Consider the following 12,735-nt stretch of genomic DNA (forward strand, 5'->3'; position numbering starts at 1 on the left):
TGTCTGTTTTACTCTATGTAAATAGAATTGTATTTTAGGCATTACCTTATAACTTGGTTATTCACTCAACATTTGTTTTGAGAATCATTCATGTCAATGTATCTAGCTGCAACTTTAAAGGAAAATCCCCGCTGTCTTGTATAAATGTAGCACAATTTAATCATTCATTAGCCTTCAACGTTTGATATTCTGGAGCATTTGCATCTTCAGCTTCACTAGATGCTGCCACATTGTTTTCCAAAATCTGTCTGCCATCAGCAATGCATGCAATTTTATTGTTTCACATCTTTTCTAATGTGCTGGGTGGTCATATTTTTGCTACTCGGTTGTTGTGTAAACAATATGCTATTGCTTTGATTTACAGTTGAATGTTGTGTGTGTGTATGTGTGAGTGTGTGTGTGTGTATACTCCTCATTTGGTTATCTTTTTCTTATTACTTTGCAGAAGATTTTTATATATTCTAAATAATAATAATTAGTTATATATATTATTACAAATACAGACTCCTAGTGTATATCTTGTTGTTTTATTTTTTAATGATGTTATTTGATGAAAGGAAATATTAAAAGGTTTAATTCATCAGTCTTTAAATTTATAGTTTATATTTATATAGAACTGAAACTTTTTAACTGAAGTTCCAATACAATTGATTAAACAATGCACCTTTTTCCACAGACCTGTTGTGCTGGCTATGTTCATCTTTTCCCCAGTGATTTGCCATACCTGCTTTTAATAAGTAGTAAGACAAGCTCCACCATTTTAATCTCCTCCTTTGAAATGTCTTATTCTTGGCCGTCATTCTTACATGTCCCACTCTTCTCTACTCAAAATGAGATTTTGATGGAAATTGGATTGAAATTACTGACTTGTAGATGATTGGCATGTTTATGTAACTGAGACATTCTACTCATTCATCTATACATATTCATCTATACAGCATATGGATCAATTTATTTATGTTGTTTATATATTCCAATACAGTTTTATAAAGTGTTATGTTTAGATGTAACATATCTTTTATAGCTTTTTATTTTTGTTGATACTTCAAATGGCATTTTTTATTACATTTTTTGTCAACTGTTACTGATATATAATAATGCAATGTTAAATATATCCGTTTGTATCTATGCAGTTGCTGAACTTTGTATTATAATTTGTTTTTATTTTCATTTGGAAATTTTATATCATCTTTAATTAATTGCATTCTTTATTCTTTATAGTCTTAATGCTGTGTGTTTCTTTTTCTTATTTTCAAACAAAGTTTTACTTTTTATGATGGATACCCATTTTTAAATATATATGTCTTTATATAGGTATATATACATATCTATGTATACAATTTTTAATGGGGATTATATTTATTATAAAATATATATAAATTTCTAGATGCTGAATGTTACAAATAATAATAGAAAAAGTTAGTTTATTTCACCCAGCGATTGTTTCTTTGTTCCTGTAATTCTCTCCTTTGATTTCTGTAATACATCATTGCCTTGATTCTCTCTTAGTTTCCTGAGCACTTCGGGATAAGACAGTAAGATAGACCTAAGTTCAAATTCTTACTCTGCCACCTGCTTAGCTACCCGACTACAGAGAAGATACACAGTCATTAAACTTTAGTTTTCTCATCTTTTAAGTGGAAATAATAATGACTAATTTACAGAAGTATGAAAGGATAAAATGAGATGAACTATAAAAATGCCCTAGCATATGGCCGGGCGCGGTGGCTCAAGACTGTAATCCCGGCACTTTGGGAGGCCGAGACGGGCGGATCACGAGGTCAGCAGATAGAGACCATCCTGGCTAACATGGTGAAATCCCGTCTCTACTAAAAAATACAAAAAATTAGCCGTGCGAGGTGGCGGATGCCTGTAGTCCCAGCTACTCGGGAGGCTGAGGCAGGAGAATGGCGTAAACCCGGGAGGCGGAGCTTGCAGTGAGCCGAGAAAGTGCCACTGCACTCCAGCCTGGGTGACAGAGCAAGACTCCCTCTCAAAAACAAAACAAAACAAAACAAAACAAAAAAACCTTGCCCTAGCATATTTTGTCACATATTTAATAAATGAAAGTTATTTACTATTAATACCATTTTTTCTCTCATCTACCAATTGTAATCCTCCAGTCTCTTCTCATATTCCCTACATTCTTTTTCAATTATCTAGTGCATTCTCATAGTTCAATTATAATCTCTACTTAAATAACAGACATCTGTGTCCACAGATGTGTCCAAGAAGAGACTTGTCCTCTCTTCTGAAATCCAGTTCATTAATGACAAATAGACATTTCTACTACTTACCTTCACATTTTCAAGGTAAAATATCTATAACTCATCTTCTTATAATTGCCCCTACAAGCTTTTGTTTTAGCTGATCCTATATCTGACAATAGTGCCATCTGACAGACTAACTCAAGCTTATGAACCTGTTACCTTTAATGTTCCTTTTTTCATCATGGCACAAATATAGTCAGGTGTCGAGTCCTATTGATTCTTTATTCACAATTACTCCCATCTCTTCTGTCCTTGAATTCCATTATTACAGTTATATTTTAGGCCTTTACTCCAGACTATTGCAGAATAGGGTCTGATGTCTGATAGGTACTCGATAAATGTGAGTTGAATAAATAATACTTCTTACTTCCATAATTTCTCTACTTAAATGCATTCTACATATTATCAATGCAATTTTGTGCATTAATTCCAACTCAAAATTATCTCATAACTTTCTGTTATGTAAAAATATATTTTCAAAATCCCAATGTCTGACATTCAAAGACCTCCACACCGCCAAACCTTACCTTCCAGTTCTGTCTCTTCCCTATTACATTCTACATGCCATATGATTGAAGCCAGGCATATGTGTTAAATAATCTATAAACCTGGATCTTGTATTATCACCTCAAAATCCTAGATGATCCTCGTCTATTAAACATACATTACCTGAGTTTAGGTAAATCTTAGGGTTATGCATTAAAGGTTAAAATATAAATTAATATTGATAGATAATCATCAAATTTCTTAGAATCTAGACTTATAACTAGATAATTTTAACAACAGATGTAGGCACTAGATACTTTACAAGCACAAAAAAGAGAACCCCTGACCGGGTATAGTGGCTCACATCTGTAATCTCAGCACTTTGGGAGGCCAAGGCAGGCAGATCACTTGAGGTCAGGAATTCAAGACCAGCCTGACCAATGTGATGAAACCCCATCTCTACTAAAAATACAAAAATTATTTTCTTTTCTAAGGGAACTTGGGCACTGCAAGTTCCCGCTCTGGTCTGAGGGACTGGCAGTCCAGCCACCAGTTGTTTTCAGGCCCTCCCTGGCTTGAATGTGGGACCTTACCAGGGACTTGCCCCCTTCTGCCCAGGAATCTGTCTGCTTCCTGTTGCCATTCATGGCTCCCAGGCTGTAGGTGTGAAGGGAGGCCTGCATGCCAGCTCTGAGATGCCCTCTGTGCCCACCTCGGCTTCCCTCCTATTCTTGGTGTCCAAAGTCTGGAGGGGGACAAGGCATCAAGGGGCTGGTGTATCAGCACTGCTCGTAGCGTGTGCACACCTGGACAGACTGCAATAGTACCAGGTCTCAGCCCCTACTTTACTCCTAGATTGCAGTGGACATCAACAGCAGGGAGAAGCCAGGCAGCAGGAGCATGCACTTTCAAACCCGCAAGGGAAGGCAGACCTTCCCAGGCCCCCAGGAGTACAGAGATGCCTGGGTCTGCAGCCGTGGTTTGGGTGGTTACACTTGCATGGGGGAATGGGAGGCCATGATCCGCAGTCATGACTTGGATGGCTGTAACCCAAACCTCCTGGGTGGGACTTCTGCCTGTTCCATGGAGCAGGTGGCCCAGATCTACAGCCTGGGTTGGGGTGGCTGCAGCTGTGCTTGGAGGACGGGGCTCTCACCTCTTCCTTGGCCCCAAGAGCACAAGGATGCCTGGGTCTGCAGGATTGGCTTGCAGTGACTCCTGGGGTGCTTCCACCCCAACTCAAAAGGCACAGGACTCCCTTTTGTCCCTGGCTCCTGCGCCGGCCACACCTCCCTGCTGCAGCTGGTCTGAAGGCACTGGCCAGTACAGATGGCCCATTGCTGCCATGAATACTGGCAATATATTCCCAAGTCAGGGAATATATGCTTGAGACTGAACAGTAGAGGTATAATTGAAAGGTAATGCTAGTATTTAACTAGATTTGAATTTAGAGGATTAAGGTTCAATTTCTTCCATGCTTTGTATTGCCCGTGTGAACTGGAGAAAGCTTTTGGCTTCTCTGAGCCCCTACATCTGCAAAATGGGAATCACTGTAGTCTTGCTTACCTTATACAAAGAGGTTTTTTTTTTTTAATGTGATGAAAAGCAAATCACATAAATGTTACCATGTTAACTATTTTTTTTCAGCATACAAATGGGTTTTTTAGGCCGGGCGCGGTGGCTCAAGCCTGTAATCCCAGCACTTTGGGAGGTCGAGACGGGCGGATCACGAGGTCAGGAGATCCAGACCATCCTGGCTAACACGGTGAAACCCCGTCTCTACTAAAAAATACAAAAACAAAAAAACAAAAAAAAAAAAACAAAAAAAAACTAGCCGGGCAAGGTGGCGGGCGTCTGTAGTCCCAGCTACTTGGGAGGCTGAGGCAGGAGAATGGCATGAACCCGGGAGGCGGAGCTTGCAGTGAGCTGAGATCTGGCCACTGCACTCCAGCCTGGGCGACAGAGCGAGACTCCGTCTCCAAAAAAAACAAAAAACAAATAGGTTTTTTAAAGGATCAAATGAGACTTGCATTTAAAAACTTCTAAAAATATGATGATGTTGACTATATCAGCAGAGGGAATAGAAATCATAGTGAAAATGAGTAAAAGTGGAGAGGAAAAAGTGTTTACTGATTGAGTATTCCAGAGAATCATGATCCTGGATGAAGTTTATTCTGACTCCCACAGCTATGCCTCAGTGCCCAGCTTTATATACTCTACTCCTCTATCAGGAGTTTTATAAGTCCCAGGACAACTTTTGAAACCTGACCCTGGGGAATGTCTAATTATGATGTAACATTTTTTTCCTAATTTGTCCCTTAGAGGGAAGAGAAAGATACATAATTTTCCTTTAGACATTGCATCATCCAAAGAGAAACTCCCAGGAAAGACCATCTTTCCATTCTAGTTATTCCTGGAAGAGGCTTCAGAGACATTTGTACTCTTATTGTCGAGCTAGGAGAAGAGGCAGGTGGCTGCAGAGATTTTGAGGAGCATTCTCATGGTGTCAGGCAGGGTAAGTACTAAAGACTGCATTGAAAGGGCATCCTCCAACCTCCTTTTATTTCTACTTTGCCTCCCCAATAGCTTCCTTACATCCTCAACTCTTCAGAACACAACTGCTGCCCTACTCTTTCATGGCAAAGTGTCATATTTTAAGAACTTTGTTACATGAGTAAAATATTATAATAAGGGTAAATGAAATCCGGAAGGGATATCAGAAAGAATATGGTTCAGCTAACAGTATGAAGATACTGTTAATGTCTAAGGTCTTTTAGACATTAAAATCCTGTTGAAACCCTAATAATTGTGGATTCTTGAAGAGTCACAGAGAAAGTTACTGCTTTTCTTCGAAGTCAAGTCTAATCTAATTCAAGTGTTTCTACATTACACAAGAAATATTTTTAGGTTGAACTCCTTAGACCCTACGAAATATCTTTAGCAATAGGATTGTATTGATGTTCTTTATGTATTTCAGGAACAAGAATAATATTTATTTACCTTTGTATAGCCCTTGAACCTATGGCATCATTGACATAGCAGAAGATCAATCAATATATGAATACTAGTTGAATAAATGTACGAACGATGAATAATGATGCAACTTTACTACTGAGAAGGGCCCCATGCATACAGCCAACAAAGTAGTCACTCTGTTTGGCTTTTATGAGCCACTTAGCACCTATTTTCTTGTCTTTTGGTATAGCCCTATGTTTCCTTCTCTGTCCTTCCCTATTCTCTATAATGATTGCTCAGCATGATTATTCAATGGCTTAGAAAAGAAAAACACAAGAAGGACAGAGAAGTGGATGTTTTAGTCAGAAGACAACTCCCATCTTTTATACCTTTCCTCTCAAAGGTTCTGTCTTTCTGCTGAGCACTGTTGCTTTTTCCCTTGGAAGTTCCCTTGCAAGGGAACAAGTAACTACCTTCCTCAAAGTTTAAGGTGCAAGGCAGAGGCATCTTTTAAAATTTAATTGTCCTAGTCTGACAGGAGAATCGCTTGAACCTGGGAGGCAGAGGTTGCGGTGAGGTGAGATTGCGCCATTGCACTCCAGCCTGGACAACAAGAGCAAGACTCCGTCTCAAAAAAAAAAAATTAATAATAATAATAATAATTAATTTTCCTAGTCTGAAATGAATTTATTTGTATCTGCTTTTGACCTATTGAAGAAACCATGTCAACTTTCTCACCTCACACCCAAGACAGTCCTAAATATACTGAGGTACTCAGAGTAGAAAACAGATAGAATGGCCAATGAGTCCTGAGCTATATTTCTCACTGTGACACACAGGATAGTCTTGAACTTCTACAGCAAAGAGACCTGCATCCAAGTTATTGCTTTGGATCCTGGCTATGTAAATTTGGACAAGTTATTTCTTCTCTCTTGTTCTCAATTTTTCTAGCTGTAAAAAAAATGACAACAATCTCTCTATAATAGAGAGAAAAATGAGATAAAATATGTAAAGTAAAATATGTAAAATGCCCAGGATCATGACCATAACCGCTACAAGGCAACATTTCAATAACACTAATTCATTTCTCTTATATGATTCATTCTAGGAGCTTTCAGTTCCCTTGTGGAAGATAATGCTGATATGCAAATATTTAAAATGCAAGGACAGATGTATTAGATGTCATGAAAGGGAAAAAATAGTACTCCTCTTAAGAGTCAGAAGAAAGAGTGGTTACTTTTGGCATGAAGGATCAATGACACTTCCACAACAATGGGGACATTTAGTAGATATTGACACCTAGGATTCCAATAGGAGGATACCAAGAAAATGGAAGGAAGGAATGGCATAAGCAAAAACAGAAATGCATGACATTAGTCTTATATGGTTGAGCTACTGAAAATGTACGATACTTGGCTCCAAAATTTGATGGGAACCTGATTAGAGAAGGCAATGGTTATCAGAGGCTAATACTTTGGAGCTTTATCCCTGAATGTTTTTGAAGAAAATAAAAGAGGGGCAGTAAAAAAAGATGCTGGGAATATTCATCTGTAGAATGACTCATTAGAGGTAAAGAAGATCAGTGAAAAAGAAGATAACATAGTCAACATGAGAGGTAATGTTAATTGCTATCACTACATTTAGTTAGCCTTGCAAAAAGTTTAGTTGCCTTTTAATCCTCACAAACAGATGTTGGTTTGATTCCCATTGCAGCTGATTTCTGTGATACTTCTTTCCCAAGGCAGCCATAGTTACAATAAAACTAATTTTTAAAATTTCAGAACGATTTTCTTACTCTGGCTTTTAGACATGGCCTTCATAGGAGGCATGACGTCTGTGGAGATGGAATTATTTGCTTGACCAGAAATCAATGGCCATTAATCATCTGCAAGGCAATTCTGGAAAGATTTTTAGTTGGAGCAGCTATCAATATCAACAACTGATATGGGAGAAAGAGAGAGGGGAGTTACAGAGAAAGCAGAAGATGCAGAAAGGAATATTTTCTGATTTCTGAGTGCTTACCATTGGATGAGGAACAGACATGCTACTATGAAACCAACAGAAAAAAAGACAAGGCTATAAAGATGAATTATTTAGATAGGCTCAGGCTAGATATCAGTGCTGGGGAAGATGGGCAGCAACATAAAAAATTGCTGGAAAAAGAGCTCCAATAATGTATGTTTAAATTAATAACTTTTCTGAAGAACAAGAGTAAAAAAATAGTTTTAAATGAAGGTACAAATTTTAAGGCTAAAAACAGAGGGACAGAAGCAGAAATTTAAAAATGACCAAACCTACAGAAAATATTTCCAGATAATGAAATTTGTGTGTTGCTTTGCTTTTTGCACATCAGTTGAAGATGTTTACCAGAAAACAAAAAGGTATTTAAGGGTCCAACAGCAAATATTTCAGATAATTTTAGCATGGACGTAAAGCTTAAGAGACATTTCTAACTGGTCTCTTCAGGATTCCAGAATCAAGTTGAGTAACTCATTACAGAAAGGAATGAAGCAACATTCAGTGGGGAATCAACATTCCAATTCTAGGAGTCTCTTGTTTCCTCTTCTGTCTTCACAGATGACACAGTTGATGGCCAGTGAGAATCAGACAATGGTGACTGAGTTCCTCTTCTCTATATTCCTGCATCCTCAAAGAGGTGGACTCTCATTCTTTATTCCCTTGCTTCTCATCTATGGATTCATCCTAACTGGAAATCTAATAATGTTCATTGTCATCCAGTTGGACATGGCCCTGCACACCCCTATGTATTTCTTTATCAGTGTCCTCTCCTTCCTGGAGATCTGCTATACCACAACCACCATCCCCAAGATGCTGTCCTGCCTAATCAGTGAGCAGAAGAGCATCTCCGTGGCTGGTTGCCTCCTGCAGATGTACTTTTTCCACTCACTTGGTATCGCAGAAGGCTGTATCCTGACAGCAATGGCCATTGACAGGTACCTAGCTATATGCAATCCTCTCCGTTACCCAGCCATCATGACTCCCAAGCTTTGTATCCAGCTGACAGTTGGATCCTGCTTCTGTGGCTTCCTCCTTGTGCTTCCTGAGATTGCATGGATTGCCACCTTGCCTTTCTGTGGCTCCAACCAGATCCACCAGATATTCTGTGATTTCATACCTGTGCTGAGCTTGGCCTGCACAGATACATCCCTAGTGGTCATTGTGGATGCCATCCATGCAGTGGAAATTGTAGCCTCCTTCCTGGTCATTGCTCTATCCTACATCCGGATTATTATGGTGATTCTGGGAATGCACTCAACTGAAGGTCGTCACAAGGCCTTATCCACCTGTGCTGCTCACCTTACTGTGTTCTTGTTATTTTTTGGCAGTGTGGCTGTCATGTATTTGAGATTCTCAGCCACCTACTCAGTGTTTTGGGACACAGCAATTGCTGTCACCTTTGTTATCCTTGCTCCCTTTTTCAACCCCATCATCTATAGCCTGAGAAACAAGGACATGAAAGAGGCTATTGGAAGGCTTTTCCACTATCAGAAGAGGGCTAGTTGGGCTGGGAAATAGATACAGATCCTGGAGACTCTAAAAAGCCTCTTGGAAGAGCAAAATTTCACTGTTTACTTATCTTTTCCATGTCGACCCTCTTTTCCTATTGCTGCAGCTACTTGTTCTATTATTTTTTAAAAGAATGATAAACTGCTATCGGGGGAAAACCCCACCCCCAATATTTATCATGGGTTCTTTTCTATTTCCCTAAGCATGTCGGCTGGTTTGAGAGACAAAGGGAAAGAGTACGAGAGAGAAATTTTAAAGCTGGGTGTCCGGGGGAGACATCACACGTCAGCAGGTTCCATGATGCTCCCTGAGCCATAAAACCAGCAAGTTTTTATTAGCAATTTTCAACAGGGGAGGGAGTGCACAAATAGGGTGTGGGTCACAGAGATCACATACTTCACAAGGTAATAAAATATCACAAAGCAAATGGAGGCAGGGCGAGATCACAGGATCACCGGATGGGGCAAAATTAAAATCGCTAATGAAGTTTCGGGCACGCATTGTCATTGATAACATCTTATCAGGAAACAGGATTTGAGAGCAGATAATCTGACCAAAATTTATTAGGCAGGAATTTCCTCGTCCTAATAAGCCTGGGAGCGCTACAGGAGACTGGGGCTTATTTCATCCCTTCAGCTTTGACTGTAAAAGGCAGCCACCTTAAGGGGGCCGTCTATAGACCTACCCTCAGGGTGCATTCTCTTTCTCAGGGATGTTCCTTGCTGAGAAAAAGAATTCAGCGATATTTCTCCTATTTGCCTTTGAAAGAAGAGAAATATGACTCTGTTCCGTCTGGCTCCCTGGCAGTCAGAAGTCTTCTCTCTCTTGTTCCCTGAACATTGTTGTTATCCTGTTCTTTTATCAAGATGCCCAGATTTCATATTGTTCAAACACATACACTCTACAAACAATTTGTGCAGTTAACGCAATCAACACAGGGTCCTGAGGAGACATTCATCCTCTTCAGCTTACGAAGATGATGGGATTAAGAGATTAAAGACAGGCATAGGAAATCACAAGGGTATTGATTGGGGAAGTGATAAGTGTCCATGAAATCTTCACAATTTATGTTCAGAGATTGCAGTAAAAACAGGTGTAAGAAATTATAAAAGTATTAATTTGGGGAACTAATAAATATCCATGAAATCATCACAATTTATGTTCTTCTGCCACAGCTTCAGTCGGTCCCTCCGTTTGGGGTCCCTGACTTCCCGCAACAAACTGCTGTATACAGGCTGTGGATGGTAAGTGGATGGCCCGTTTACGTCAATGCCCATACTATGCTTGTGGTAGCTGAAGCAGTATAGATGGACTCTCTTGCTTTTAACACAAGTTGGCTTCCTCCTTGCACTCTAGCAGCAAGGCTCCTGCTAGTCTCTTCAGTGATGTGACATGCTAGTGGAGCCGGGAAGCAGAATAGAAGAGGTATGACAGACAAGAAAGTTCTGAGAATTGCTACTGCTAACTTCCCCAATACCCTTTCTGGAAATGCATCCCCGTCATTTGGCATTCCATATAAATAAATCGTTTCCTGATACTAGAGATTGGTCTTCTCCACTTTTAGCTCATTTAATTCCCAAACTCATTTCAGCAAACGTGAACTGATTATGTACATGATGTGTTACAGAATTTTAGACCCCAAGGGGTTCCACAAAAATTAATAACAATAACAGTCTACTACATGTCTTGAGCACATTACTATTTAAAATATTTTCACAGGTATAAATCCTCTTGAAATCTAAAATACCCTGAAGTAAATGGGTCAGGGATCACTATTATTTAAATCTTGAAACTAAAGCTCACAGAATAATGACTTGCCTAAGGTCATATACATAGTGACAGAGCTGGGATTTAACCTTAGGTACTCTACTGTATTCTCTGTCCCCAATAAATATATAAGTTTGTGTAATTTACTTGATGTTCAAAAAGCTAAATTATGCAAACTTCTTTTCTCCAAAGTTTAATGAAACCTTACCAGTTTTCAACGAGTCCTAGGAGTTAATGATTCTTTCCTCCATGAATTCCCCAGCCCTCATGTGATTGTGGCATCATGGAAAGACTATGGGACAAGAAGATTTAAGGACCGTATTTTATACCTTTTTCTGACACTAAGTTGTGCCATTTTGGATGATCCACTTAATTTGCTGGCCTTTAGCTTCCTCTATAATTATGTGGTTGGATTAGATCAGTGATTGCTCAAACCGATCATTAACATTTGTGGTTCAGAAAATCTGAAAGTGAAGCCTGGCCTTTTGCATTTCTAAAAATCTCCCAGAAAATTCAGATGATGGGTAAGATTTAGGAACAGCTGTGCTGGATGATCACTAAGATCATTTCTAGTCCTGAGGCTATTTAATACTCATTTTTAACAATTTCCTAACATGTATTATCTCATTTATCATCAACAATTCTATTTAATAAATATGAACTTTTTACATGAGAAACATGATACACAGAGTTGCAATAACTAGTCCAAGTACACAGAGATAATTATTTTGAATCTAAGGCAGAAATTCATTATGTCTGGTCCCAGAGCCATGTCTTTATTGACCATGATCTCATACCTAGTTCACAGGCTTTCATCCTAATCCCTGAACTTAAGAAAAGTTCTAAAGGAAATATGGTATTCAATAAGTAAATGCAATGACAAATTATCATACGTTAAGTGGTGAAAGGGTTTATTCCTCGAGTCATCAAGATTTATTTATTTTTTAAAAGTTTGAGTAGAAATTCTATGGCACCCTGTTAGGTGCAGAGGATTCACTTAGTGGCTAACATATGAGTGGTCTTGCCTTTGGAGGCCTTGGAGTCTAATGAATCATTATTGCTGCTATTAATGAGAATGTCATTACCCATAAAATTTAATGTTTTTCTTGTCATGAGATGAGATAATCCCTATGGACTCATTGTTCCCAACCCTAGGCCATTTTATTTCCTCTAAACCTTCTGAAGTTTTTTTGTGTGTGTTTGAAACCTCTTTAGATGTGTACCCTTTTTAATTCTCTTCTCTCTCTCAACCCTGCACATTGATTCTTTTCACAAAGATATCCTTAACCTTTATGACTGAACCTCAGAAATAATTATTTTTTAATACTGTTGCCCCTAGCTTCTCAACCTGGTTCCAAACTACTGCAGTCTTTAAGAAAGATTCCTCACACTAATATCTCTGGCACTGATTTTAGGACCAATATTGGCCCTTATTTTGATATATTTTTTTTTCTTTTTGTTTCTCTTGCTATTAATATAGTTTTGTTTGTCCCACATCTCTCATTAGACTAAGTAGGGGTTCACTTATAGCAGAAACGTTTTCTCATCCTTCTGATTGCCAGAACACAGTATATAATTCTGCAGATTATCTGTCAACTATCCAAGCTTTGTTCTTGGCTAGTGCACCAACTGACTGACAGGTTGGGCTGGCTGAGAGAATTGGTGGATCAAGGCCTGTGGGAAGAAATGAGATAGAGTGAGAAGGGTCAGCCTTTGAGGTCAATGATAA

General features: G+C 38.8%; 1 protein-coding gene across 1 annotated transcript; it reads left to right on the forward strand.

The window, feature by feature from the left end:
- The first annotated feature begins 5,191 nt into the window (after positions 1-5,191).
- LOC100998790 (olfactory receptor 6K6) lies at positions 5,192-9,248 on the forward strand. The gene is made up of 2 exons (XM_021925361.2): positions 5,192-5,271; positions 8,289-9,248. The coding sequence occupies exons 1-2, from the start codon at positions 5,257-5,259 to the stop codon at positions 9,246-9,248; spliced, it is 975 nt and encodes a 324-aa protein (XP_021781053.2). The 5' UTR covers positions 5,192-5,256.
- Positions 9,249-12,735: the final 3,487 nt, after the last annotated feature.

This window comes from Papio anubis, chromosome 1, assembly GCF_008728515.1.
Source record: "Papio anubis isolate 15944 chromosome 1, Panubis1.0, whole genome shotgun sequence".
Taxonomy (NCBI): Eukaryota; Metazoa; Chordata; class Mammalia; order Primates; family Cercopithecidae; genus Papio; species Papio anubis.